Genomic DNA, 25,410 nt, shown 5'->3' with positions numbered 1-25,410 from the left:
ATTCAAAGGATATATTGTGGATTCACGGGATTTGTTTTGAAGATGTCTTTCGAAAAGGGAAAAGGACCTAAAACATGATTCTATATTAGTTGAACAAAGGTAAGCATGTGTCCCATTTTAAATGTGTAAACAGAGGAAGAATTCGTTTTATTTGGTTGGTCTGAACCATAATACCTGCATGTCCCTGAACTTAAGCGGCAAAAAACAACAACAAACAAATAAAAAGAAACCACAACAAAACTTCGACGCGGAAAAAAGCATCGACCTCAACTTCCAGGCCTACTGGCTACTGATCGATATAGGTAAATATTCAAGCATGCCAGATACCACCAGATAAAACAAAATGTAGTTTGTACACGAAAGACAAATAAAAATTAAACAGAAAATAGATCTACGGTGGCTAATATCATTAATAAACATGCACAAAACAAACAAATAAATAAACAGATAGGCCTAAATGCATTGATACAGAATGTGTATTATAAGTTTCCTAAATAAAAAATACGTAAGCGACTAAAATGAAAAAAAAAAAAGAAAAAGAAAAAAGAACAGAAAAGAAAAAAAAAACGACAAAAGATAAAATATTTTTAATTAAAATAAGTTGAAAAAAAAAAAACATAGGTCTATGCAAATCTTGGCGGAATAATATGTTTATGACACAAATGAAAGTGTAATGGCCGAATTACACTCAAAATGCACAATTTGCGTTATTATTTGACATACAAATACAATTTTGTAGGCCTATAGGCCTACAATTATAAAAGCTCGGTAGGCCTATTATATAATTTTGGAAAAACGTAAGTTCAGCGCATGTACAAATAAAGTATTGTATTCATTGTATTTTTTAGTGTAAAATGGTTTCATAATTTTTGAATGTCGTTCATTTTATTTTATTTGTTCATGATATTATGATAATGTTCCTTTTCCTATCACTTAATTTAGAAACAGCCGTAATTCTATTCAATAAACTGTAGATTACATGTTTTGTACGAATCCACACTTCTCTGTACGAATCCACACTTAACTGTAGATTCGTGCAGAAAAGTGTTGATTCGTAAAAAATAATCTACAGTTTATTGAATAGACTGACGTCACAGCAATGGTTTAATGATAAAGAATCATACTAATACATACTATTATCTGTTCCAACTTCGATGATACCGCTGTCACACTCAAAGAGGTATTAAGGTTAGCAACTTGCGATTTCATAGTTCACAGCATCTTGCGAGTTGTAAAAATGGCAAAAATTGCATCGATCATTTCATCGCGAGAAGAATTAAAATATCACAGATATACTTTTGTAGGTCCTGTGGTTCTTGAGTGATGTTGTAAAGAGGGCTGAAACAACAACACTTTTATAAAACGTACATAACTCATTAACAACAATAAATCAATCAATTTTTCAAACTATATGATTTGTAGAATGAACTTTTGCAAAACATCAGCGTGTTATTTTTCAATAATATATTGATTTAAATAATGAAAATTATTTTTTACTGCTTCGACCAACAATACCTAGTCTACCCTTAATATCTGGCTTCGATGACACCTGTCACTTCCGAGAAGTTTTAGAGTGATTTGATGAGACAGGTGCCCAGTTCAATTCTTAGCAAATCAATGCAGTATTGATTACATCTTTATTTACTCCATTGCATTCACACACACGAACCTCCTCTGACAGTAAATGGAATTTGTCCAGCGTGACGTCACTAGGTGTCACCGTAGCTGGAACGTATAATAGTGATCGGATGAGACAGGTGCCCTGTGCAATACTAAGCAAATCAATGCAAATAAATTACATTTATACCCACAGTGTGATCATGACGGCGAACATGTAACTTCATGTATATTTTAGTTTCAATGTTTGCAACAACAAAAAAAAAACTTTCGTAGTGATTGACTCTATATAGTACAAACGTCAAAGCTAAATGATCATATCTGATAGGCCTAGTGCCTTCCAAGGTCCTGATGGTTCACAATTGTAAGTAAATTATTGTTCCTTTATTAGGATTGCAGGATTTTGCAGCTATATAATTTAGACTTGCAACAAAATAGCCCAAACCTTTTACAGAGTTTTGAGTAGTGATGAAAAATTAACAGAGCCTGTAGGCCTAACAAATCATGCTGTGTTGTCAAAATAAATGTTTTTGCAACTTTCATTGGTTATTTCAATATTGCACCATATCACGAGATCAAAATACTACCATTCTAAAATGTCCGTAGACCTTGCCCACAAATTCTGTAAATATCCCTTTCAACAACCAGGATTCTTCCGTAACTAACCCACTTGCTTAAAGGCTTTAACTTGTGAATAGATAACGGAATTGCTTAAAATCGTAAACTATTTTTCTTAGCAGCGCAATCTAAACTTCTGAAATAAGAGTTTGTTTTGTAACTTTTATGGTTGTGCCTTTTTAGCTTTATTTTGTTCAATCATTGTCTTTTATAGTGATGTATGTAAACGAGTCATGATAAATTTCTCCATTTACTTGAATTGCAATATACACCACCAGAAGCTCATCCGGATCTACATAGGCGTCGTCAACGATACTCAGGCTAACTGTAGCATCAGTCTCGGCAGGCACAAAATTTACGGGTTCGTCCTGAAGAGGAGTATAGTCAACACCGGCTGTCGCTGTAAAATCTGCCGTGTTCACAACTGCAATGAAATAATAAGACGCGTAATTGAATATTAATTATGTTTTCTTTTCTATATATTTTGTTTCGTTCCACCCCTTTTCCACTTTTGATTAGGATTTGGATCGAATCTCCAACCAAATTAATTGATAATGTGCAAAATAAATTTATGATATGAAATGAGATTTGGAAATTTACATTTTAATAAATAAGAAAAATTAACATTTGTTCATGTTTCATGGAGTATATAGTACATGTATATAAATAGCGTTCCAAATACTATATGTTTAAACACCAATGTGAATTATACGAAAGTAAAACTACCGAATATTTCTCATGAATTAGGTAACGAAACGTAATTTCTAGATCAATAGTTGTCTTTGTAAACACACATTTGTAAATATTGACGGATTATAGGTACTACACATTCATTATATAAATGTCTTATGTGTCGAGGGTCATTCCAAGGTATTTAGATGTTCGAAATGTTTAGGTAAGGGGCACACAATTAGATAATCCAGAAGGCATAATTCGACTAGTGAGTGCAATCACAAACCTTAGTAAACTACTAGGGTATGTGGTGCAATATAGGCCTAGTCGTTTGCACCATTCTAAGGAAACATTTCTTGCCAAATTGTTGACCCCATTTTTATTTCGCCAGGGCGCTCAAGAATCTAAACAGGGCACACCGTCGACTTCCTATACGATAAATATAAATTTAATACTCCGTTGGTGAGCGACGGGCGACTGGTATTTCACCGAACGCAAGAAAAGGAGTTCTATCTGATTGGCTAGCAATCGATCGCTTAGGTCGCTTAGTAGTCAACTACAAACTCAAAACTGAGCAATGTGTTCAATTCGATTGAAATCGATATTCTATTATTGCCGTAGATAAAGAGAGTGACAGTGTGTCAATAATGTACATTGTATTGCAACTGGATTTTACATGCATTCTTTTATATAATTTTTTTCTCAAAGAGTTGAAAATGATCACAATTTTTACTCAGGATTTCAAATTTTTACCCGCAAATTGCAGTTAAACATATCCACAGCAAAATACCGGTCCTCACTAATTAGTGTATTTAATTTCCAGTTAGTGTATTTAAGATAAAACCTGACAACAAATAAAATTTTCTTGCAATAGAAATATCATATGGGATACTGATATGGTAGGCCGCAACCGCCACAACGTGGAGCTGCTACGCGTAGCTGACTTTTTGCTCCGTGGAGCCAAATTGACCAATCATGATCATGTTAGAGTTTTTCATTACTCGGAGGTAAAACTGACTAATTAACGTGAAGCGAATTTATTCATTAAGAATTTGCCAGACGAGCGTCACGTAGTTGCAAGATATCCTCGGTCACGAAAGTTATGATTCAAAAAGTAGTTTATGAAAAGTACGAACTGACTTATTATTAAGATGGACATGCACTCATAAGAAACTCATACAGTATTGTACATAACTATATAGCTAGGCAGAGTGGTGGTAAACTATGCACACAGTTCTGCGATCTGCAGTGTATCGCCGGGAGGTAATTTGTATAACTTGCGTGGTGTCCCTGCGGAATTCGACCTTCAGAAAACTGCATACCAGTTCGGAGTTACTTTATATACTAGTAGTAGGCCATACATACTGTAGTTACTGTCCGTTTTCCTATACACAATACTCAGTGCGCTCACCATTGACGCGTGACCTCTACAAATAGTGTATGTTATAAGTATAGCCCATTGCCTAGTTGACGTCACTGTGTAAAAAATAACCGGCCAATATTTAAAGTATTCTCTGAAATTCTAGAAAATATAGTTCTGTAACATGTCCTAAATTTTTAGCTAATTTAGGTGTTTGGAAATATTGGTACTTAAGTGTTTTAAGAAGGATATGTAAACGACAGATAACACCAAAAAATATGAAGAAATTATTTCTAAACCGTGTTAAGTCATTAAGATTCTCATTTTCAAGAACGCTGGTTAACAATAAGCAGACTATTGTCTCATTTCGTAAACAAAAGCCCACAGTATTGTTACCTTGCGTTCGCTTTATAATCGTTCACCCAACTGAAACTATAATACCAGCTCATTGCTCATTGCACAGGTAAAACAGACACAAGTGCAGTGTGTATTTAACCAGAGAAGATCTGATGTAACATAGTTGAGCTGTTTTCATTGAGTGTTATCTTGGTTTAATAGCTTTTAATAGGGTTTAAGTCCTTCAAAGGTCGTGGTGAGTTCTACTGTAGACATGACTGCATCATGATTATTTTAAAGTCAACAACATTCAACAATATGATCACCGTGATAGTATGAGAGTATCAGTACCGTGGGTGTCAGCGATCCTGGTCTGATACAGTAGACAAACAAACAAACAAACACGCCACACACATGACACATGCATGCAAGGTAACATTGACTATACACTAATCAAACAATGGTATTGATCATGTACAACTGGTCGTGGTTCATTTACAATCGATTCATTTAAAATCCCCATAGTAAACATTAATTTTGACAAGAGTTTTCTCTCTCTGACAAGGATGCATCCACTGGCTCCGCGTAATGAAAAGATCTAACATGATTGGTCAATTTAGCTCCGCGAAGCAAAAAGTAAGCTACGCGTAGCAGCTCCACGTTGTGGCGGTTACGGCCAGCCATATATTGATCATGCGAAAATCGTAAAACATAGAATAGAAACAGTGTGGCAGGCTCTCAAAATCTCAAATTGTATGCTTAGCCTGAGTCGCACGGCCTATCTCGAACAAAATCATTATGCGTAGTTGTTGAAAAACGTGAGGATTCATCGTACTATCACGGCAATTTTTAACACGAAGATATAGGGATGATGACGGTGTGCAGGAGGTATTAACTATTACAGCCATCACTAGAAAAAACTGATGTGGAAGTGAGAGTCTAGTTGTGGTCTTACTATGTAGGGTGTTCTGGGTGGGAAAATCACAATCCTAATTGTAAGACTATCCCTGCAGTGGCGTACCCAGGGGGCTGGAGAATAGGGGGATTTTGCCGCCCCTTCATCAACAGCCCGAAAAGTTTGAAAAATTGAAGAGCAATCCGCCCTTTTTTCTTTAATAATTCTTTTTGCTGCTCCTTCTTCTGCCACCCCTTATTTTTGCCGCCCCAGTTTTTATCCGGGGGTCACGCCCCCAATCCCCCCCTCATATACGCGCATGCTCCGTGCCCTCTAGCTAATTACATAACAAGGTCAGTCGCGTCCCACCAGCCACGCACATTTAACAATATACGACGAATAGTAGTCCATAAAATTTCTCCGACTGGGTGCATATCCCCCGACTAGGTGATTTCCCCCGACTGACTGGCAAAAGTGGGGTGGTCCATGGCACCCCCCTTTTGTAATACTTTTACTGAAATTGTAATTTTCTACCAATTTGGTTACTTTTGATGGAAAATATTTTGCAAATGGTTGATACCACTATCATCACTATAGTGCACATATTTATACAGTTGGGTGGAAAAATTGGGATTTTTTACTCATTATGGTTCGTCTCTAATCTGTAACGGACTTTTCCCTCTTATTTTTACATGAAAGTTACTGAGAAGTCTTAAGAATTTCTGAATTATGCAAAATGGTTTGCTAACATTACATAGTTGTGTTCGTGATCTGTAATCACAGCAATATCTAGCCTTATAATTTATCTAGTCCTGCGTGAGATTTTGTGTCTTTCAAAAAAGATGAATTACACTGTGTGTTGTGTGCTCCTCATTAAACATTAGGCCAAAAACATGAAGCTTAATGACGACAACATATTACTCATGCTAAGACGACTTAGGCTAAATGCGATATGTATATTTACTATGAATATATTTCAAACTCACCAACTACTCCTGCGTTTGTACAGTCCGGTAAACATGTCCTTGTTATAGTGATGGCTATAGCGCCGTCTGCTTCACCAACAACATATTCTCCAAGGATGGAAAATGGTTTTGCTTCTATTCAGGAAATAAAATAATGATAAAAGAAAGTAATGAGATCTACGGAACATACATGTAAACTCTATTCAGATATGACAATATAGGCCTACCATAGCCATCACTGTTCTTCAATCATGGCATACGGAACATGTTATCCAAACTCCTGAAATATAATCTCTGTCATCATGTATGAACAGAAAAATGTAATAATGTAAAATATGCAGAGATTGACTCATTATCATTATTATCCATTGTATCAATGGTCATACAATCTATTGTATCATACTTATGGTTTTTACCATGCATTACCATGTTGTATTATTATATTATGTATCAATTGTATCAAGAAACATTTAAATTGTATCAAGAAACATTTAACATTTAAACATTTAAATTGTATTTCTGCCTTCACTTTATAATAAGAGAATTGCAAATATTATCATTATACTATTATATGTATATTATTATGTTGTTATATTGTAATATTATTATGTTATCATATTCCTATAATATTATATTAAAACATTATAAATGTTAAATATTATTATTATTATCATGTATTACGTTTATTATGTTTTTTATATGTATTCACTGAGCGTGTTTGTAGTGAGACAGCTTAGCCGTTAATTGGCGTTTATCAGCGTTTACACATAACATGGAAGAAAGAGATAAGAAGGAACCACAACGAACGCATTCACTTTGTCCACTCCCTTTACCGACATTTAGTTGACATTGTTATTCATGAGGATTTACTTTGGTCAATACCCCGCGTTAAATAGGTGATTGGTATTGTATTCCATGTATTTGCATGTCTTCTGGAGCGTGTGTGAAGGATGATTTGAACTAATGACCTTCCGTGCAAGCACCCTATAGGATTTTCTTTGGTGACGTGATCATCGGTCATTGATGGCCTACATCTTTTTCTTCCATTTTGCCCAATTTGTCTGAACTTTGATGACTTTTTTCTCAGAGTTGGCAGTCTTTAACACTGAAACGAGTTAGCTAGTTACGATTATACACATATAAACTATTAAATTAAACATGTTTTATGTACCGGACTCAACCGGAACATTGTGCATTATTTAAGAACATTTTACATCTATTTTTCATCGAAAAAGTCACCAAAATCTCACCTTATTTGCTAAAGATGAAACTCAGCAAAAAAACGGCCGATTTTGATTACCTTTTCGATGTTTTATAGGACATGTTCTACACAACACGATCAAGAAAACAGTTTGACTGTAGATCCCAAAACAAAGCTAACTATACATGTTCAGAGCATCAGTGAAATTCCATAATCTTACTTCTGGGTAGCGTTTGTTTGTTCGTGGATGGGTTTGTTATAAATTTTTTCCAGTAATGATTTTGCCAAGCATCGATCGCGGTAAATGGATCATACATGAAAGTAAGTACCATTGATAGCTTTTCTTTTCATGCGTCAATAGATAAGCGGATTAAAACTTGGCCGATCGAAGTCGTTGTGGTTCCTTCTCATCTCTTTCTTCCATGCACATAAGTACTGCCAAATCAATTTATACCATCACAGTTGTATTTCCGTTCATTATGCATTTCAATCATACATCATATTGTTGTTCTCGGTTTATATTGATTTAATTGTTACTGCTTAAAATATATTGCTATTTATTTATACCATTGACTTTTGTTTACATTTAATATTATTACTCTGTTGAGCTACTAGTGTCACTTGCAATGTTGATGATTGATGAAATAAAATATGAATGAATGAATATGAATGAACTCAAACAACATGGTATATGCTCAATTCCAGCCAAAGCGGGACAAAATTCTCTCTGGGGGCCATTTTTAAAATGTTTTCCTTTTCAATTCTAGACTTATCAAATGAGACGATCATATCTAGTGAATCATCAGGTGGAAGTGCCATCGGATTGAAAAATAACTTTTCTTGCAAGACCAAATAAAGTGTTAAATGCGCATATGCATGTTACCCACGAATTCAAGCCCTTTTCACCTGTTGTACGCCATAAAATTTCACTTTCTTTAATATCTTTCAATATTTTATGTGTGACTCATATACACTAGAAATCGGTGAAGACTTTGAACGTAAAATAGAATTTTATTACATATATCTACAAAGAAATATGTTGGTTATTACAAATTTTAAGAAAGAACCAGGTGTATAGTTAAGATTGTGTCAATTCTTCGAACTCTTTCCAAAGTGGCTGTTATTTAACATTACTGTATTATTTCGAAAGATTAGAATAAATGCTTAATATAAATATAAAGTTAGATTTTGTATCTCGTCGCAGGATGAGGATCTCGGATGGATTCGTGGGTAACAGCGTCTGGAAAATAGCAATTCCTATTAATTTTTTTTAAATAAAAATAAAAAATACTTTTCCGTATGTCAATAATTCAGGCTGCAATGGCACTAAAATGAATTTTAATCAAAATACAGACTACATGGAATATTTAGAATGGATCATTATGGCATTTTGGGTATAAAAATTTTGAGAATAATGAAGTTGCCAAATTCAAATAGACAGAGCAAACAGTTTTATATTATTATTTTAGTAAAATCATTCCATATTTTCATGCAGCAATATTCTATTAACTCGTGTTTGACAGTTCCTATGAACTAAAACACTATCAATACATTGTTAACTATAATTTAAGTAGGGATTCGTGGGTAACCAAAATGTTCGTGGGTAACACATATTTGAAGGTATGTATTGGTAAGTGGCAAAATAGAAAATATTACAGAAGGTTGGAAACCACCATGCGGTTATTCCTCCATTGTGTTTCAATGATTCCCGTTTCTCTAACCAATTGCATTTACCCAAAAAATGGCAATTTAGGATAATCAATCAAAACTTCATGATGCAGCTTCAGTATACCTTCAAGAGGACGCTATTAAACAGGACTGTTTTGGAACCTATTTCGCATGTTTTCAAAATGTTAAGATGCATAAGAAACATATAATTTACGAGTAAATCCTTGGATTCGTGGGTAACGCCGAATTCGTGGGTAAAGCTATAAGTACTATAGTACCGTTTGGGGTTTGCGTTTCTTAGGTGTATAAACTGTAAGTACTGTCAAAATTATAGCATACCCATGGCTTGAATATGTGCTGATTTAAACTTAAAATAAACAATCTCCTTATTTTTCAAGATTAGCATCTATTCGGGATTCGTGGGTAACAAAAGTTTAAACCGTCGTAGATTCTTTTTTAAAGAGGTGAACGTATTTTTACGATTTACGATTTTAAGCGCTTGTCAAACTAAATTCAGTGTCCAAAGTCATTAAATGTTAATTTAAGTTATGGCAATTATATTTGCTGGACTCGTGGGTAACAGTTGATACGTGGGTAACGTCAAATTTGATTTTATGGAATTTTATGGGTAAAACGTATTTGCATAAAATAATCACTTGGACCTCAGAATTATAGAACGAAACTTCGTTTCATGATATAGTCATTTATGGCATATTCACTTAACATTTTTCAGAACGATCATTTTATTTTTGATACGCCGGTAACAAAATTATTAGCCAAATTGACTTAATGGCCTCTAGAGTCCACAAATTTTTGTGGAATTCAATCGTTTTACATATGATGAGAGATCATGCAAACGTCTTTCTAACGGTAATAATTTCATTTTGATTGAAGGACATTCAATGACATATATGGTGCTTTATCTTTGAATTCGTGGGTAACGCCAATTCATTTAAGCTATCAAAACTTGTCCTCTGGTATGACTTGCTAGTAAAGGCCTATATGCACAAAGAGAGCACATTGGACGTGACATGATATGCTCCATCAATAACGTGATTTCCTTTATTAATGACATTTTAAAGTGGGAAGTTAACATAGAGAGAATTTTGTCCCGCTTTCGCTGGAATTGACCATATACTTATTAGGTCTATTTGTCTTTTATTCATTAATTGGTGAATGACCATTTTGTTACCTATATATTGCGTTACGAAGTAGCAAAACTTTCTCTTTTTTTTGGAAAATCAAAATGATACTTTCAGAAAAAGTTGCACTTTTCAACATTCTATACATGTAATGTACAAAAATGCATGCAGCCAATCTCTTGTAGCCACATCATGAGTGTCACACCTTTATCCAAGAAAGCCATCATTTTAAATCAAAATGTAAGATGCTTCAACTGACCCAAAACTGACCAAATAGCTAATTTCTCCTTTCTAGAGATTTTATCATTTTTGAAACAACTGCTTATTAAAAACATTTTACGCCAAAATTAAGTTCAACAAATCTTTGTTTTGCACTGAATGATGGTTGCATGGGTGCCTGAATGATCAGCGACAGAAAGGTGAAGGAATTTTTCTGAAAGCATCATTTTGGGAAAATGTGATTATTTTTGACCAAAAATATTGTTGAAAAACGATTCCTCTATTCACAGCTTTTTGAATTTTTCAAATCAACAAAATAAATGTCAAGTTATACAAAGAAATGTTTTGTAATTTTAGGGGGGTATTTCTTTTGAACCCTGTATATGGCCTCGTTCGCTCCTGGAAATTTATATTGATTTTATAAAGCAAAAGGCTATCCCCTCTTATAACCTATCGACAGGTCTAATTTTTATAATGAGGTGTCACCGGGTTTGGAACAGATAATAGTTTTGTGTATTTATAACACAAATATGCAATTTTCGTTAATTTGGATATTTAAGGTAAGTTGTTATGGCAAAAAAAAAAAAATTGGCATTGAAAATAAATTTTGCCGCCCAAAAACTGCTCATTTTTTATCCTGCCTGCCCTCTTATAAACATTTTGTTTATTCCCCGCCAAAAATTTGCATCGAAAAAAGATTGCCTCGCCTTAAAAGTACATTCAACTTACTGAAAGTTGGTAGTGTTAAAGTGCCATTAGCGTCGTCGCAAGTTAACGTTTCAAATCTCATTGAAATATATATGTCTGATGAACTGGTGAGAGGTTGCACTTCAATCGATTCAGCTGCAATCACGTTTTCAAATGATATAATATCGTATGCATATATCGCCTGGTGGTTAACATAAAATATCTATGACAGAAAAACATGAAGGGTTATTACATTAAAAAACGAATTGGTAGGTATGATTATTATATTACTGTTGGTAATTGATATGTAGCCATGAAACTCTTACCAAACTGTCAAGACAAAAACCTAACATATTGTGCGATGTAATATATCCCCCAAGAAAATCTCACTGTCACAGTCCAATAAGAGGTATTTTAATTTTAATTTGTCTTATCATGTTTTTATATCCCCAAGTACAGGGTGTCCAAAAAAGAGATCCCCCACACGTTGCAATGATGTTATCTGCTACCATCCAGTCTTGACGTGACGAATGCATGGACTAAACGCTCAGTGGCAGGTCGATCAAGATATTTACGTATCTTCCCAATTTTGTGTATACCGAAGGAACACGGCAGATGTTACGGACGTGTTGCTTCAGAAGTAATGTACTGTCTAACACAACTCTAAGATCTTTGGCAAAATCAGATGCTTTGATTTCGGCATCACCAATATATACTGGAGAAAGAGAAGACGATTTTCTGTGTTGAGAATGAAAATGCACAATTTTAGTCTTCGCATCATTCAACATATGCTTGTTGGTGATTGCCCAAGCTCTTACATCGGCGACACACATTCCAAGTTTATTGACAGCCTCTGGATTTTCAGATGATTTCAGAACCATATGACATAGATAACATGTTGGATGCCACTATACGCACTTATAATATCACTTAATGGTCCAGTATACAAGATGAAATCCAGAGGACCCTTAACCGATCCTTGAGGAGTACCACAAGGAAGGGGAAATGTGTCAGAGAGAACTTTGTCCGCTACAACAGCTTGAACGCGGTCCTGTAAGTATGACATGAACCAGTTCAGCACTGTTCCGTCTAATCCGTACCTGCTCTGCAAACGTTCGAAGAAGATAGAATGGTTGATGGTATCAAGTGCCACTGAGTTGTCTAGCAACCCTAACACCGCTTCATTGCCAGCATCCGTGGAGTGATATTGACGGTACGCCGATTGTGCTGCCGAGAAAAGTTCATTTTCTTGCAGGTAGGTTTTCAGCTGGGATGCTACCACTTTCTCTAGAAATTTAAAGGTGAATATTAAATTTGTCACTGGTCTGTAGTTGTTTATGGGAAGGTTCTGTTTTCTTGATGCGCGGTTTTACGTGTGCCGTTTTGTAAATTGATGGCACATTCTCCAATTTCAAAGAACCATTTATGATCTGCATAATGTATGGCAGTAATATGTCAATGCAGTCTTTCAGTAGAAATGTCGGCCCTGGATCCAAGTTACATGTTGTTGATGCAGATTCTTCGATTATCTTCAGAACAGTCTCTTCTGATACCTGTGAAAACTCTGTAAAATGACTGTTGCAGCTCTCTGGAATGTCAACACTGATCTTAGGTGGAACGGTAGCATTGAGAGTGTCACTAAGTTATTGACTTCACCTTGTCATGGAAAAAGATACCAAAGTTGTTAGCTAGGGTTTTGGCACAGGTGTGCTCAGGCAAAATGTGTCCAGAGTTGGGAGAACAGAGCTTATTTACACTACGGAAGAGATCTTTGTCATCACTCTCCGAAATTTCAGTCTGGTAATGCCGACATTTGGATTGTTCAATAAGTTCTCTATATGTCTTGCATTATTCCTCATAAAATTGCTTGTCAATTTCGAGATTGGACTTGACCATTATGCATTCCAGACGTCGCTTAACCCGTTTAGCTTTACGAACTTCCTCCGAGTATCATGGTGCGTTTGGTGTCAGTGTAACGTTTGGTCTGTTGTTATATGTCCCCAAAATAATCCATAATATTCATTAAAAGTTTTTGTTTTTTGTCATCAAACATTAATTTTCACTTGTTTTGAGATTTGTCTCCATTTGTTTGTACATGGAATATTCTAGAAGGCTAATGATTAAAGTTATCAAGTAATTCATATCTAGTAATGTGTAGAAGTTTCTCGATCATAATGGAATTGAATAGAACATGATTACCACAGTAGTAAATGCTGCTGGCACTATGCCAATAATCATGGCACAGTACAGTAGAATACACAATTAACCTGATTGGTTTGTGTTGAACTAATGTGTTATTTATAGATATGATGTAAACAGATTAATGAGTCTGATTGGCTTGTGGTGATGTAATGTAATGTGCCATATATGGGATGATTAAGTGATGTAATTTACCATAAATAGTTTAGATTAATCTAAAATCGTAAGAAATAGTATATAAAGCCTGGAGAGGAAATGATTAGCAGAGGCTGTATGATGTTCTAAGAGGGAACTCTGTGAAATTATGTTAGGCAGTATTGGTACAAAGTTACCATAATTGAAGTCTTCAAACTTCAGTTCGCAGTTCTTGTGTTAGAGAGAATTAAATACGCCAAAGGCGGTAGTAGAGCCAATAGTGCTTGATTGTGCTGTCGACTCAAAGAAGCGGCAGACTGAAATGTCTCCATCATCGAACTGTGGTATTTTGCTGGACTAACATAGTCTGTCAAGTGGAGCAGAAAGCTCAAGAGATCTCCGAGAGAGGAGTTTACGGTCAACATAGAAGACCATTTGGAGAACACTAGCATATCAGCTAGGTTAGTGAAAATATAGTCATCAGGACTTTGGACTGAGATTGTGGTAAACCAGGGGTTTACATTGGATAGACAGGATCTCGGACATTGCCGGATCTTGGATCAAGAACTGACACCATCCGCGGAATCTCATCAGAAAGTCAGCCAATCAAGATCTCCAGGCTTGGTTAAGTAAATATAGCTAAAGATATTCTTTGAAATAATTTTGATAATTGTTGTAATTTTGTATAAGGATTTAATTGATGGCCATACTGCACTAATTAATAAATAACCATAAGTTGTTCTATGTAATTAACAGTGCTTTTGCGTGTTTGGTGTTGCGTGAACTCGGAAGCAGGTGATTTTGGCCTGGGTCATTTTAATGACCATAACACTTTTCAGGGGCATGTTTATCGAGTAGTTCACGGAGCACAGGTTAAACTGCTCAGCTAATCCAGATGTATTAGAAGCAGTAGCCAAAGCAAGCGGAGATGATCGAATGTCGTCTTTAAACTGATCAATGCTAATGTCGCGTAGTTTGCGATAAGTCAAGTTCTTGGAAACAGAAAACCTGGTAGACCCCCTCTAACATACGTAGATGTATTGAAACAGGACACCGGACTGGATGTTATGGATTTAGGAACGGCCATGCAGGACAGAAGGACTTGGCGTGCTGTTGTAGTTCGAGGACACCACTCATCTTGAGCAAGTAAGCAATCACGCTCTTTCTTGAGGTAGAAGGACGAGGAAAGTCAAGCACTGCAAGTAATGCAACATGATCCGAGGGTTGACCTGGGAGCAGCTTAGTAGCACACACAGGGTGGTAAACCTTGCGAGTGATTAAGAGATCTAAGGTATGTCCGCCCTTATGAGTGGGTCCATGCATATGGTGATGGAAATTAGCAGAATCCAGGATGTCTAAAAACGATATCGCTTCCCTGTCGGTATGGTCATCAACATGGAAATTGAAGTCCCCAGTCATAATGAAATGACTACATATTGTCATTGTTTCCTCCAATAAAGACGAGAACTCGCGTAAGAACATTCCTGCTGTTAGTTTATTCTCGGTGGAAGGCGGAGGCCTGTATATGGCAAACATCCTCAACGCAGATGAATTATAGGTCACCGAAAGGTCCATATGCTCAAAACTGTTGAACTGTATTGCATCATTCAATGTCACCTTCAAAGCACTTCAGTAAATCACACAAACACCTGCCCCACGTGATGGGCGAGGTACATGGTAGTCCGGTAATGTCGAATTTAAATCTGCAATGACAGTATCATCATAAACATTTCCCCATTTTTTTTTTGGGCGGTGTGCGCCCTGCAGTTGAGCTTTGTAAACACTCCTGCAAAATCCATTTAAATCACTTCAATCTTAACCCATCCAAGAGTTATTTGCTCATATTATGGACATTTAACATCTTGTCCAACCATATTATGCATTTTTGTGGGTTTAGAAGTTAAAATTGAGGCGCTTTCAAGATTGACCACCAGTTAAGCTTAACTGCATTATTCATCGTATAAGCTTAAAGGGAAGAAGTGGTCGTGACAGACTGACAGTGATACCAGTACCTCTACCAGTAACAGGCTGACATCCTTAACTGTTAAGCTCTTGATTCTTCAGTCAATAAAGGTGAGATCTGTCCTTATTTTCTATCCTGGGAAATGGCTGTCTTAGAGATGTGGCGTTGGTTTAGACTACTAGTACTGCTGCTCCTGTCATCATGTGGCCACGGTCAAGATAATGTAGCTGCTCCAGCAATGCATATGACTGTCACGAATTTTCAGACAATTGTTACCAAGGGCTTCATGCATAAACCAGTAACATACTATGCTAAATCCACCTGCACTTACCAGCTACCAGCTATGCAGGGTTATCAAGTTGAGCAATGACATTCAAGAAAACCCAGACCCTGTGTGTAACCCATGTGGTACATGTGACCGCCCGTGGCTAAAAACCATCGCCATCTCTCATGTGAAACATGTAAAAGGAAGTGTCCCGTCACCTGCGGCAGAATTTCAACAGCCGAGTTTAGATGGATGTCGTCTCAAAATTCCTCCTAGATTTGCCCTCGTTGTTTACTGCATGAACTTCCTCAACAGATTGATGATGAATCTGAGTTTGTCTACTGGCATAGTTCCTTCAGCATGGATGATCACCATTCTAATAAAGTCCCAGTTACGTTTGGGGTCCGTCAGGGCTCAATCCTTTGAACGCTGAACTTGCTCATGTTTTCCAGTGGTTACAATCCAATTATCTCACTCTTAATGTAAAAAAAACAATCTATGTTAATTGGTACCCATCAAAGACTCAGTCGTACTCAAAGCCAGCTTAATATTAGTATCATGGGTGAACAACTTGATAATGTTGACCATTTTAAGTATCTTGGTATTTGGCTTGATCCATCGCTTTCATGGAGTTTCAACATTGACAAACTTGTGTCCAAAATTAATCAACGCATCGGTCTTCTTAGAAGAGTACGTAATATCTTGCCAAAGGCTACCTTAAATCTTTTATTTAATCTTTAATTTTACCTCATTTTGATTATTGTGATGCTGTTTGGGGAAACACTTGTACTACCCATCATTCAAGGCTTGATAAACTGCAAAATACTGTTGGGAAGGTCATACTCGGCCTTCCACGTAGATTTCCCACTGATGTTTTATTACAAATGCTTGACTGGAAAAAAACTTTGTGATCGGCGTTCAACACATCTCAATATTTGGTATACAAAAGCCTTGCTCAAAAACTTCCTTCCAATTTGTGCAATATTTTCAACTCAGTTTTTGATAGTCATATTTATAGTACGAGAGCTGGCTCTCATGAAAATCTGGTTCAAATTGTTATGTAGAAACAAATCATATGAAAGAAAATTTATCTCTAGGGGGTGGTAACTTTTTATAATCTGCCTGTCATGGTCAAACAACCTCTTCCTGCTAGTGTTTTAATTTTAAAACAGATTATTTCTTAACGTTTGTATTTTACACTTGTATATTAATAAAGTATTGTTGTAGTTAGCTTTATTTCTCTATACATGTACGTTTAAGAATCTGTATATTTCATATGTAATGTTTTAACCTTTTGAGGTATTTTGTTTGGCCCCTGGACACCCATGGAAAACAGTGTTATTACTGATTGGGTATCCCCAGGCTAAAGAAGATGTAATAAATAAATCCATAAATAACCAAGATTCGGTGATGACAAGGATGTCAAGATCTTTGTCCATGATCAGATCGCATATGGATGTCATTTTCTCGTTCATAGAGCGTGCATTCCAAAGTTTGGGCACTATACCTGGCTGCTTATGTTTTGTTGATTAGTGTTTAAAGAATGGGGTAGGATGGAGAAGAGGGGGCAGCCCCCTCCCATGTGACATTCTGTCCTCCTGCTTGACCCTTCCTCTGTTGGATGCTGGCCGCCGTAATTTTGTTTTGCGTTTTTAGGCCTTTTTACCTCATATTTGTCAATGTTTCCCATTGCAAGTCGTCTTGTCCGGGCCCCATGCCCTCCTGAAAGAAAAACCTTGACAACGCCACTGGGGAGTGCAAGTGGGGTCTTATAGAAGGGAAAAAGTTTGAGAGAGGGATGTTATGATGGAGGGGTGGGAGGGGAGAAATGTGCAAAATGCAAAATGTGTCCTGGCAGTGCGTCAACTGCGGCATGCCTAACTTCTCCTCAAGCCTGTTTGATACAACTACGATAATAAAAACCAGTAATTCTTTCTCTAGTTTGGACACAAGTAGCACCTGTAGCAGGGAGCGGAGTAGTATTAGCTCTGTTAACAGCCCTGGTTTACCTTTGTCATCATCCTCTCCTACTGTTCACAGTAATAAGGGAAAGACCAAGCCCAAGCCATCCGCACCAATGAAAATTATCAACATCAATTTTCAAAGTGTCAAAAATAAGAAAGAGGAACTTGGCAACTTAATTGACTCTGTAGACCCAAGTATCATCATTGGCACAGATACCTGGCTTAACAGTAGCGTCTATAGTTCCGAGATATTTCCACCATGAAGTCATCCGTAAAGATCGTAAGGATGGATATGGAGGTGTTTTGCTTGCCGTCCGAAAAGATTATGTCTTTGACCGTATAGAAACTGTTGAAGATGTTGAGTCAAATTTTGTGAAACTCACCCTTGACAAAAACACTGCTCTCATTGTGGGTTCATTATATCGCCCACCAAACAAACAATCTCGAGTACTTGGAAAAAAAACTTGGAAAGATGTGCTCCCAGAAATTGCCACCAAATTCCGCAATGCTGTTGTATGGATCAGTGGTGATCTGAATCTCCCGTACATCAACTGGACTACTCGGACAATTGACGGACATTAGTACCCCCTCAGTCTAAACCAGCGTTTCTTGGACTTGCACTCTGACATCGGCCTGGAACAAATGGTTTTATTTCCTACAAGGAGAGATAATACGCTTGACCTATTTTCTACCAACCGCCCATCCCTTGTTAGCAGATGTACTCCGTTACCAGCACTGGGTGATCATGAACTTTTTCTGTGGAAAAATGCTAATATTGACAATATGAAAGAAGAATGCCTTGTCTTTCAAAATCAGTTTACTACCAAGTACACTACCAGTAGTCCCATCCAGCCGATGTGGGCAGACATCAAAACATGTCTTCTCGACATCCTTGATAGATGTGTACCTTCCAAAGTTGCCACTACAAGATACAATCAACCTTGGATCACAATGCAGGTTAAAAGACTCACTCGGCGAAAGAAGCGTAGCTTTAATAAAGCTCGGCACTCTAAGAAACCAAAAGATTTTGAGAGATACAAGGTTCTTAAGACTACATGCAGATCAGCTTGTAAGAAAGCATACAATGAATATGTGACTAATATCATTTCTCCAGAATCTTCCTCAAATCCCAAGCGCTTTTGGAGCTTTATTAACAGTAAAAAATGTGAAAATGCCGGAGTTTCCCCATTGAAAGCTTCCAACGGTATCAGCTACTCTGATAGTACAACCAAGGCAAATATTTTGAATGATCAGTTCTCGTCTGTATTTAATATGAATGAGGATGAAACCACCATAAAAGACAAAGGATCTAGTCCTCACTCAGTCATGGATCCAATCATCATCCATCCTGATGGTATCCATAAGCTGCTTGCTGGTCTCCAAATCCATAAAGCGTGTGGACCAGACGAGATCCCTACTCGACTGTTGAAGGTGCTGGCAGACGAGCTTACTCCCGTCATCTCTTTGTTCTTCCAAGCTTCTCTCAACCAAGGGATCATCCCAGAAGATTGGAAGAAAGCCAATGTTGTGCCAGTTTTCAAAAAAGGTGACAGGAACAAAGCTTCAAACTACCGTCCCATATCGCTGACATCTGTCACATGTAAAATTCTAGAACATGTCATCTGCAGCAGTATTATGCGTCACCTCGATAAGCATAATATTCTCAACGATGCCCAGCATGGCTTTCGCAAAAGACGATCATGTGCGACACAGCTTATACAAACCATCTAAGATCTGGCAAAGAGCATCGAGACTCGAGACCAAGTGGACGTCATCCTGCTCGATTTCTCGAAGGCATTTGATCGAGTTCCACATTTGAGATTTCTTCACAAATATATGCCTGGATTGCTGATTTTCTGAGCCATCGCTCTCAGCAAGTGATCCTGGATGGAGTCACATCTAGATCATCTCCTGTCCACTCCGGGGTCCCACAAGGCAGCGTGCTTGGGCCATTGCTCTTTCTCATCTTCATCAATGACTTGCCTGATGTTATATCACCTCAATCCTCAAGTTATTTGCAGATGACTGCATCCTCGGATACCGCAACATCCAGAAGGAGGAAGATGCAGCTGGTCTTCAGCATGATCTCGATCAACTGCAGAAGTGGGAGAAAGACTGGTTGATGGAGTTTCATCCCCAAAAATGTCAAGTGCTCCACGTCACCAACAAAAAGAAGATCTACAAGATACCATATAACATTCATGGCCATACACTTGAAGAGACAGACTCTGCTAAATACTTGGGGGTCAATATCCACCAAAATCTCACCTGGAATCCCCACGTTCAGAAAGTTGCTTCAAAAGCCAGCTCTGCCCGTGCATTCCTGCAGAGAAACATCAATCAGTGCCCCAGGGGGACCAAAGTCCTCTGCTACAAGACACTTCTGCGCCCTGTAATGGAATATGCCGGTGTTGTCTGGGATTCGCACTCCACTACTTACATCAGGAAACTGGAAATGGTACAACGTAGATATGCCCGCTTCGTCTTCCACGACTACAGAACTATCAGTAGTATCTCAGTCATGCTTTACCAACTGCAATGGCCAACCCTACAGGAACGGCGTGCCCAAGCTAAAGTGGAAATGATGTACCGCATTGCTTACAAACTTGTTGATATTCCACAGTCCTACCTTGTTCCAACTGTGATGCTACGTGGGCACTCAATGAAATATCATGTGCCATTTGCCAGGACAACCGTTTACCAACATTCATTCTTCCTAGATGGAATCAGGCTCTGGAATGCACTTCCCCAGCAACTTGTTGACAGCACCTCCCTGGAATGCTTCAGAGGGCAGGTGCAGTCCGTCCAGCTCCGCTAGACGACTTCCAGTTTTTATCGCACCTTAGATGTAGTCAGCACTGTAAATTTCCTGCACCCACCTTGCAAAAAGTACGAATATACGCTATGTGCGGACTGTACTATATTGGAAGAAGAAGAAGAAGAAGAAGAATATGGAGAAGGGATGGGAGGGGAAACAGCTGGGGAAGGGGAGAGATTGAGAAGGGCGGAAAGAATTGGTGGCTTCATTACGCCTTGTGTTGTAAAATGGTAATATGAAATTGAAAAAGCTAATATTAACTTTAATAAATGAGCCTTAATTAAATAATATACTATATTATTAGGCTACTATCGTAAGAATATGAATTGAAACATATAGCTAGTTTAGAAAATGATATTTCCGGCTTTGGAAGAGTGTGCGTGCAACTTATAAAACATGGTCAAATTTTGTTCAACTACTTAAAATGGAGTCAAATGATTTGCACTATTTTAACAACGAAGATGCACAACATGTTATTCTACATCAAGTTTTTTCTATGCTGAAACCCTATTGATTTATTCAAGCATTTCTCAGATCTGTCAACTTAGAAGTTGTGTTACCTGTATACCCCATAATAACCAGAATGGACTCAAGTACATTCTCAAACGTTGCAATAACATTCAACCTGAATAACAAAATCTAGATTGCTTGTACAAAATAATTGGGTGAAGAAGCTAATTGATCGAGTGCAAGCTAATTGGTCGAGTGCACACTTCAACCAAGTGAATTATACAACGTTAATAATTTAGATAGTTTATGGATATGAATTCCGACCTCAACAATTGGCCGCAATGTTGGGGATGACGCCAAAGCGTGTGTTCAAAGGGAGGCCATAATCTATCACATGGGTAATGAAGATCGGATACATAAAATTTAAATACTGTTGACCCGTGTTGAGTTACGTACCTTTGGCATTCCTGTGTCATAAGTAATATATTCTGTTGAATTGCTATCGTTACCAAGTTTAATCAACACACTGGTGACACAGTTTACGACTGTCGTTCCCTGTGGTCTACATTGCAAAATTATACCCGATATAAACAATGGGCCAGCAAAGGTCACCTGAGGGAAAGGGAAGGAAACAAAATGAAGCAAGACAAAAAAGAATTATTTAATGGCAATCTCAGTTAGGGATCCATGACCCTTTAGACACTTGACCCCAAAACAATATTGTCGACAAAGCAATTGTCGTTAGTCATTCAAAACATTAGAGATAAGCTTAAGGTGGTACTACACCCCCTGATAAATGTTGTGGCTAATTTTTGCATTTTTCTCAAAAATAACTACACACTGGTAGCAAAAGTTATGTATATTATAGGGGCAAGAAATCCAATTACTTCAATGAAATTTTCAGTGATTTAAGACAGTGATTTGTTACCAGTGTGTTCTTATTTTTTGAGAAAAATGCAAAAATAGTCACAAATTTATCAAGGGATGTAGTACCACCTCAAGGTTAGCATCATTTACCATGAATAAAACGTCATAATTGAGCATAAGATGACAATGATGTGGTGGATTAATAAACTTCATTGTGTATTGGTAAGTTACCGAGTTGCTGTTTTCGTCCGACATGTTTTTAAGCATTATTTAAAAATAATGAAAAATGTGTAAATAAAAGTGATGTTTATGATATACTTGTGATACCTGTAGCATGGGCTATGTGGAAAAATAGAACGGTTTAAATTATTACCAAATAATAAATACTGATTCTACATTGAAGAGCTATAACTAGATTCGTGAAGCGGAGTCTGTGTCTTGCTTCAATTAACCATTTTTATTCCCATGTTGAATTTTGTTGCTCACTTTTCTTTTTCTGCCGAAAGGGCAGTATGTATTCGAATTGGGCGGATGTAGCCGGATTGTCCTTTAATGCATGACAAATTTATTATTCTGACAAGGTTTGGGCTACGTTTTCCACGTTGCCAATTATGTTTCAGTTCTTGCTGTATAAAGTGCCTACATTTCAGGATTATGAATTATGCACTAGAATAGTCGAATTACAGGGACTGGTCATAAAATTCTTTATACGGGTTACAGGGACTGGTCATCAAATTCTTTATAGGGGGTTGTAGTTTGAAAATAAAAAGAAGAATGATTTATGAAAAATGATTGCCTTGATTCTGGACTTTTAAAACATATATAAAATTTTGAATATGTAATGTATTTATTGTATTAAAGAAATTAATTTGAAATAAGGTATTTTAGGGATATTTAGAGAGCAAACCTTACACCCGCCTTACACAAATGTCGAATATCATTAAGCTTACTGATTATCGCAGCGGTTATCGACTCACTCATGCACCACAGCTGAATTCCTATTCATATACCATGTACATGTATATTGTATTGGCAAAGTGTACAATATCAACAAAAGCATTCATAATAAATTTATTATGATAAATTGTCACATATTATGCCATGTATTTTATCATTAAAACTAGCCGGTGGATTTGTGTAAAATTTGTCGACATGGATGACATTCGCGGAGAAAGCGTGGCCCAAAATAGGTTATTTTTGATAATTTTCAAACAAATTGCCAAATTCCTAGAAAAATGCCTGCGATAAATTTATTCGTATAAATTGCCGCACTCATCCGAGTGACGTATGGTATATTTGCGGTGGTGCGAACAATTTGTCGACATAAATCACGTTCGCGTAGACAAATTGCCAAATTCATAGAAAAATGTCTGCGGTAAATCGTCGGCTGTATTCCATAGTGGCGTATAGTGATTTTTGGTCAATTTTTTGAAAATTGGCACATATGTTTTTAAAGATGTTCTCTTTCATTTTTTCTAAGTCTCATCAGTCATAATTAGCTAATTAATTAGTAATTAATTAATTAAATGTGGCGTATAGTTACAAAGTGACATTTTTTGTATTCCATAGTGGCGCATCGACCATACGCCACTTTTTATACACATTTTATAATTATGAAATATCGGCAAAAATGAAAAACATCGTATGGCATAGTGGCGTACACGTATCGGACCTATACGCCACTATGGAATACGAACGACGAAAAGTAACGCCATAGGGATTACACGGCGACCGAGGTGGCGTACGGTTAACGTTAGGTTAGGGTATTGCGTTTTGTTTGTTTTCCATAGTGACGTATAGTTTTATTTTCAGTTTGCCAGCAATAGTATGTATTTATTTCTTTTGAAAAATATATAACAATAAAATCTATTTAGTTTATTACAGAAATTTCACATCATTTACAAAATATAATGAATGTTTGATTTACACAACTCGATTTTAAATTGGCATTTCTTCAAACCCGATTTTCTCGAAAAGTTTTTTATTCGCGGCGCCCCACTATACGCCACTATGGAATACGGACGACGAAATGTATTCGTATAAATTGCTGGACTCCGAGTGGTGGATTTGCTCTATTAGTGACGGCGGCGCCATGGAGGATTCCCCTCTTCCTCACCCTAACATCCTCGCTCCTTTTGTCCCAGTCTTGTTCGCATCTTTCATTAATTTCTTTCTCCAGTCAAAGTCCCCGTACATTGTATGCTGTGAATTCTTGCATATTCATGAGGGCCGATTGTTCGATTGTGCCATGTCTAACAATCATGCCAGCGTTGCGTGCCTTCGCGTATACGCGATAGAGCTTTGCATGTCTTCGCGTTTACGCAAAAGACCGTAAAATACGCGGTACGTGCATTGCAGTTTCGTCTGTCACATTTTTTGAAACAATCGGCCCTCATTGTCGGGTGATGCTGAGACTTTGACTACTTGGACGCGGTCTGTTATCTTTTCCGTCCATAGGTTAACAACTTTGACGTCACACGACGGGTTGCCACGCGTTTCAAGTTCTCAACATATGAATTGGGCGGATAAAACGTGACATTGGGTGCTTTGTCATTTTTGCTGATTTGAGGGGTTATATAAAGGACAATTGTGTTTATTGTTTTAGATATTGATTCTATTATATTTTATGAGCTTTATTTTGATATCAAATAATGTTTTCTTTCAATGGTCCCTTTAACATGATCAAATCTGAAATATTTTACCATTCACTAACCTGCATAAACTTGGTGGCCAGAGGTATTTGTATATAAGTCCAACTTCTTCCTTCATTTAGCCTTCCGTATAAATTGTTATCGAGTACGTCTTTTATAATGTGGCGGTCTGGTATACCCGTTACATACTCAATTCCAGAAGGTATCATGCAAGCTATTGGGGGGGAAATGTTGAGATAAGTTTGGCATCATTATCTATTTATCTTCCCCTTTGCTATGAAGTTTCCAGAAACTATTGGAATGCTGGCCAGTGGAACAAACAAGGTTATCCTCCAGCAAAACCACGCGAGGTGTCTACCACAATGCAGTCATGGACAGTGGCGGAGCTATGTTTTCGGAACCGAGGGAGGCACAACTTGCAAATGTACCGATGGAAATATTCTTTGCCGACCGAAGTTGTGAATTGTTAACCGCATTTTTGTTTTCAAAGAGCGTGCAAGAAACTTGGGGGAAGGGGAGCAGAGCACGTTTCCTTTTTTTCCTTTTGTATATCAATATCATTAAGTGTGGCAACGTCAACAGTAAAACGTAAGATTTGATTAGAGTACACTTAATGATAAATATTTTTATTTGAATTAAAGTGTTTAAGAATGAGAATAAAGGTATTGTTTTAGCCGCTGTTGTGCATCTATCGTCTCATATAACACGGGCGACATCA

General features: G+C 37.1%; 1 protein-coding gene across 1 annotated transcript; it reads right to left on the bottom strand.

Annotated features, from left to right (window-relative positions):
- Positions 1–2,236: 2,236 nt before the first annotated feature.
- On the bottom strand, positions 2,237–21,775 carry LOC140168898 (uncharacterized). Its single transcript, XM_072192227.1, has 4 exons — positions 21,631–21,775; positions 11,423–11,603; positions 6,485–6,598; positions 2,237–2,659 (listed from the first exon to the last, which is right to left on the bottom strand). Exons 1-4 carry the CDS (start codon positions 21,637–21,639, stop codon positions 2,430–2,432), a joined length of 534 nt encoding a protein of 177 aa, XP_072048328.1. The 5' UTR covers positions 21,640–21,775; the 3' UTR covers positions 2,237–2,429.
- Between the last annotated feature and the right edge of the window lie 3,635 nt (positions 21,776–25,410).

This window comes from Amphiura filiformis, chromosome 14, assembly GCF_039555335.1.
Source record: "Amphiura filiformis chromosome 14, Afil_fr2py, whole genome shotgun sequence".
NCBI classification, from domain to species: Eukaryota; Metazoa; Echinodermata; class Ophiuroidea; order Amphilepidida; family Amphiuridae; genus Amphiura; species Amphiura filiformis.
Note: the sequence above shows the minus strand (reverse complement) of the source record. Positions and strands in the feature narration are given on the sequence as shown.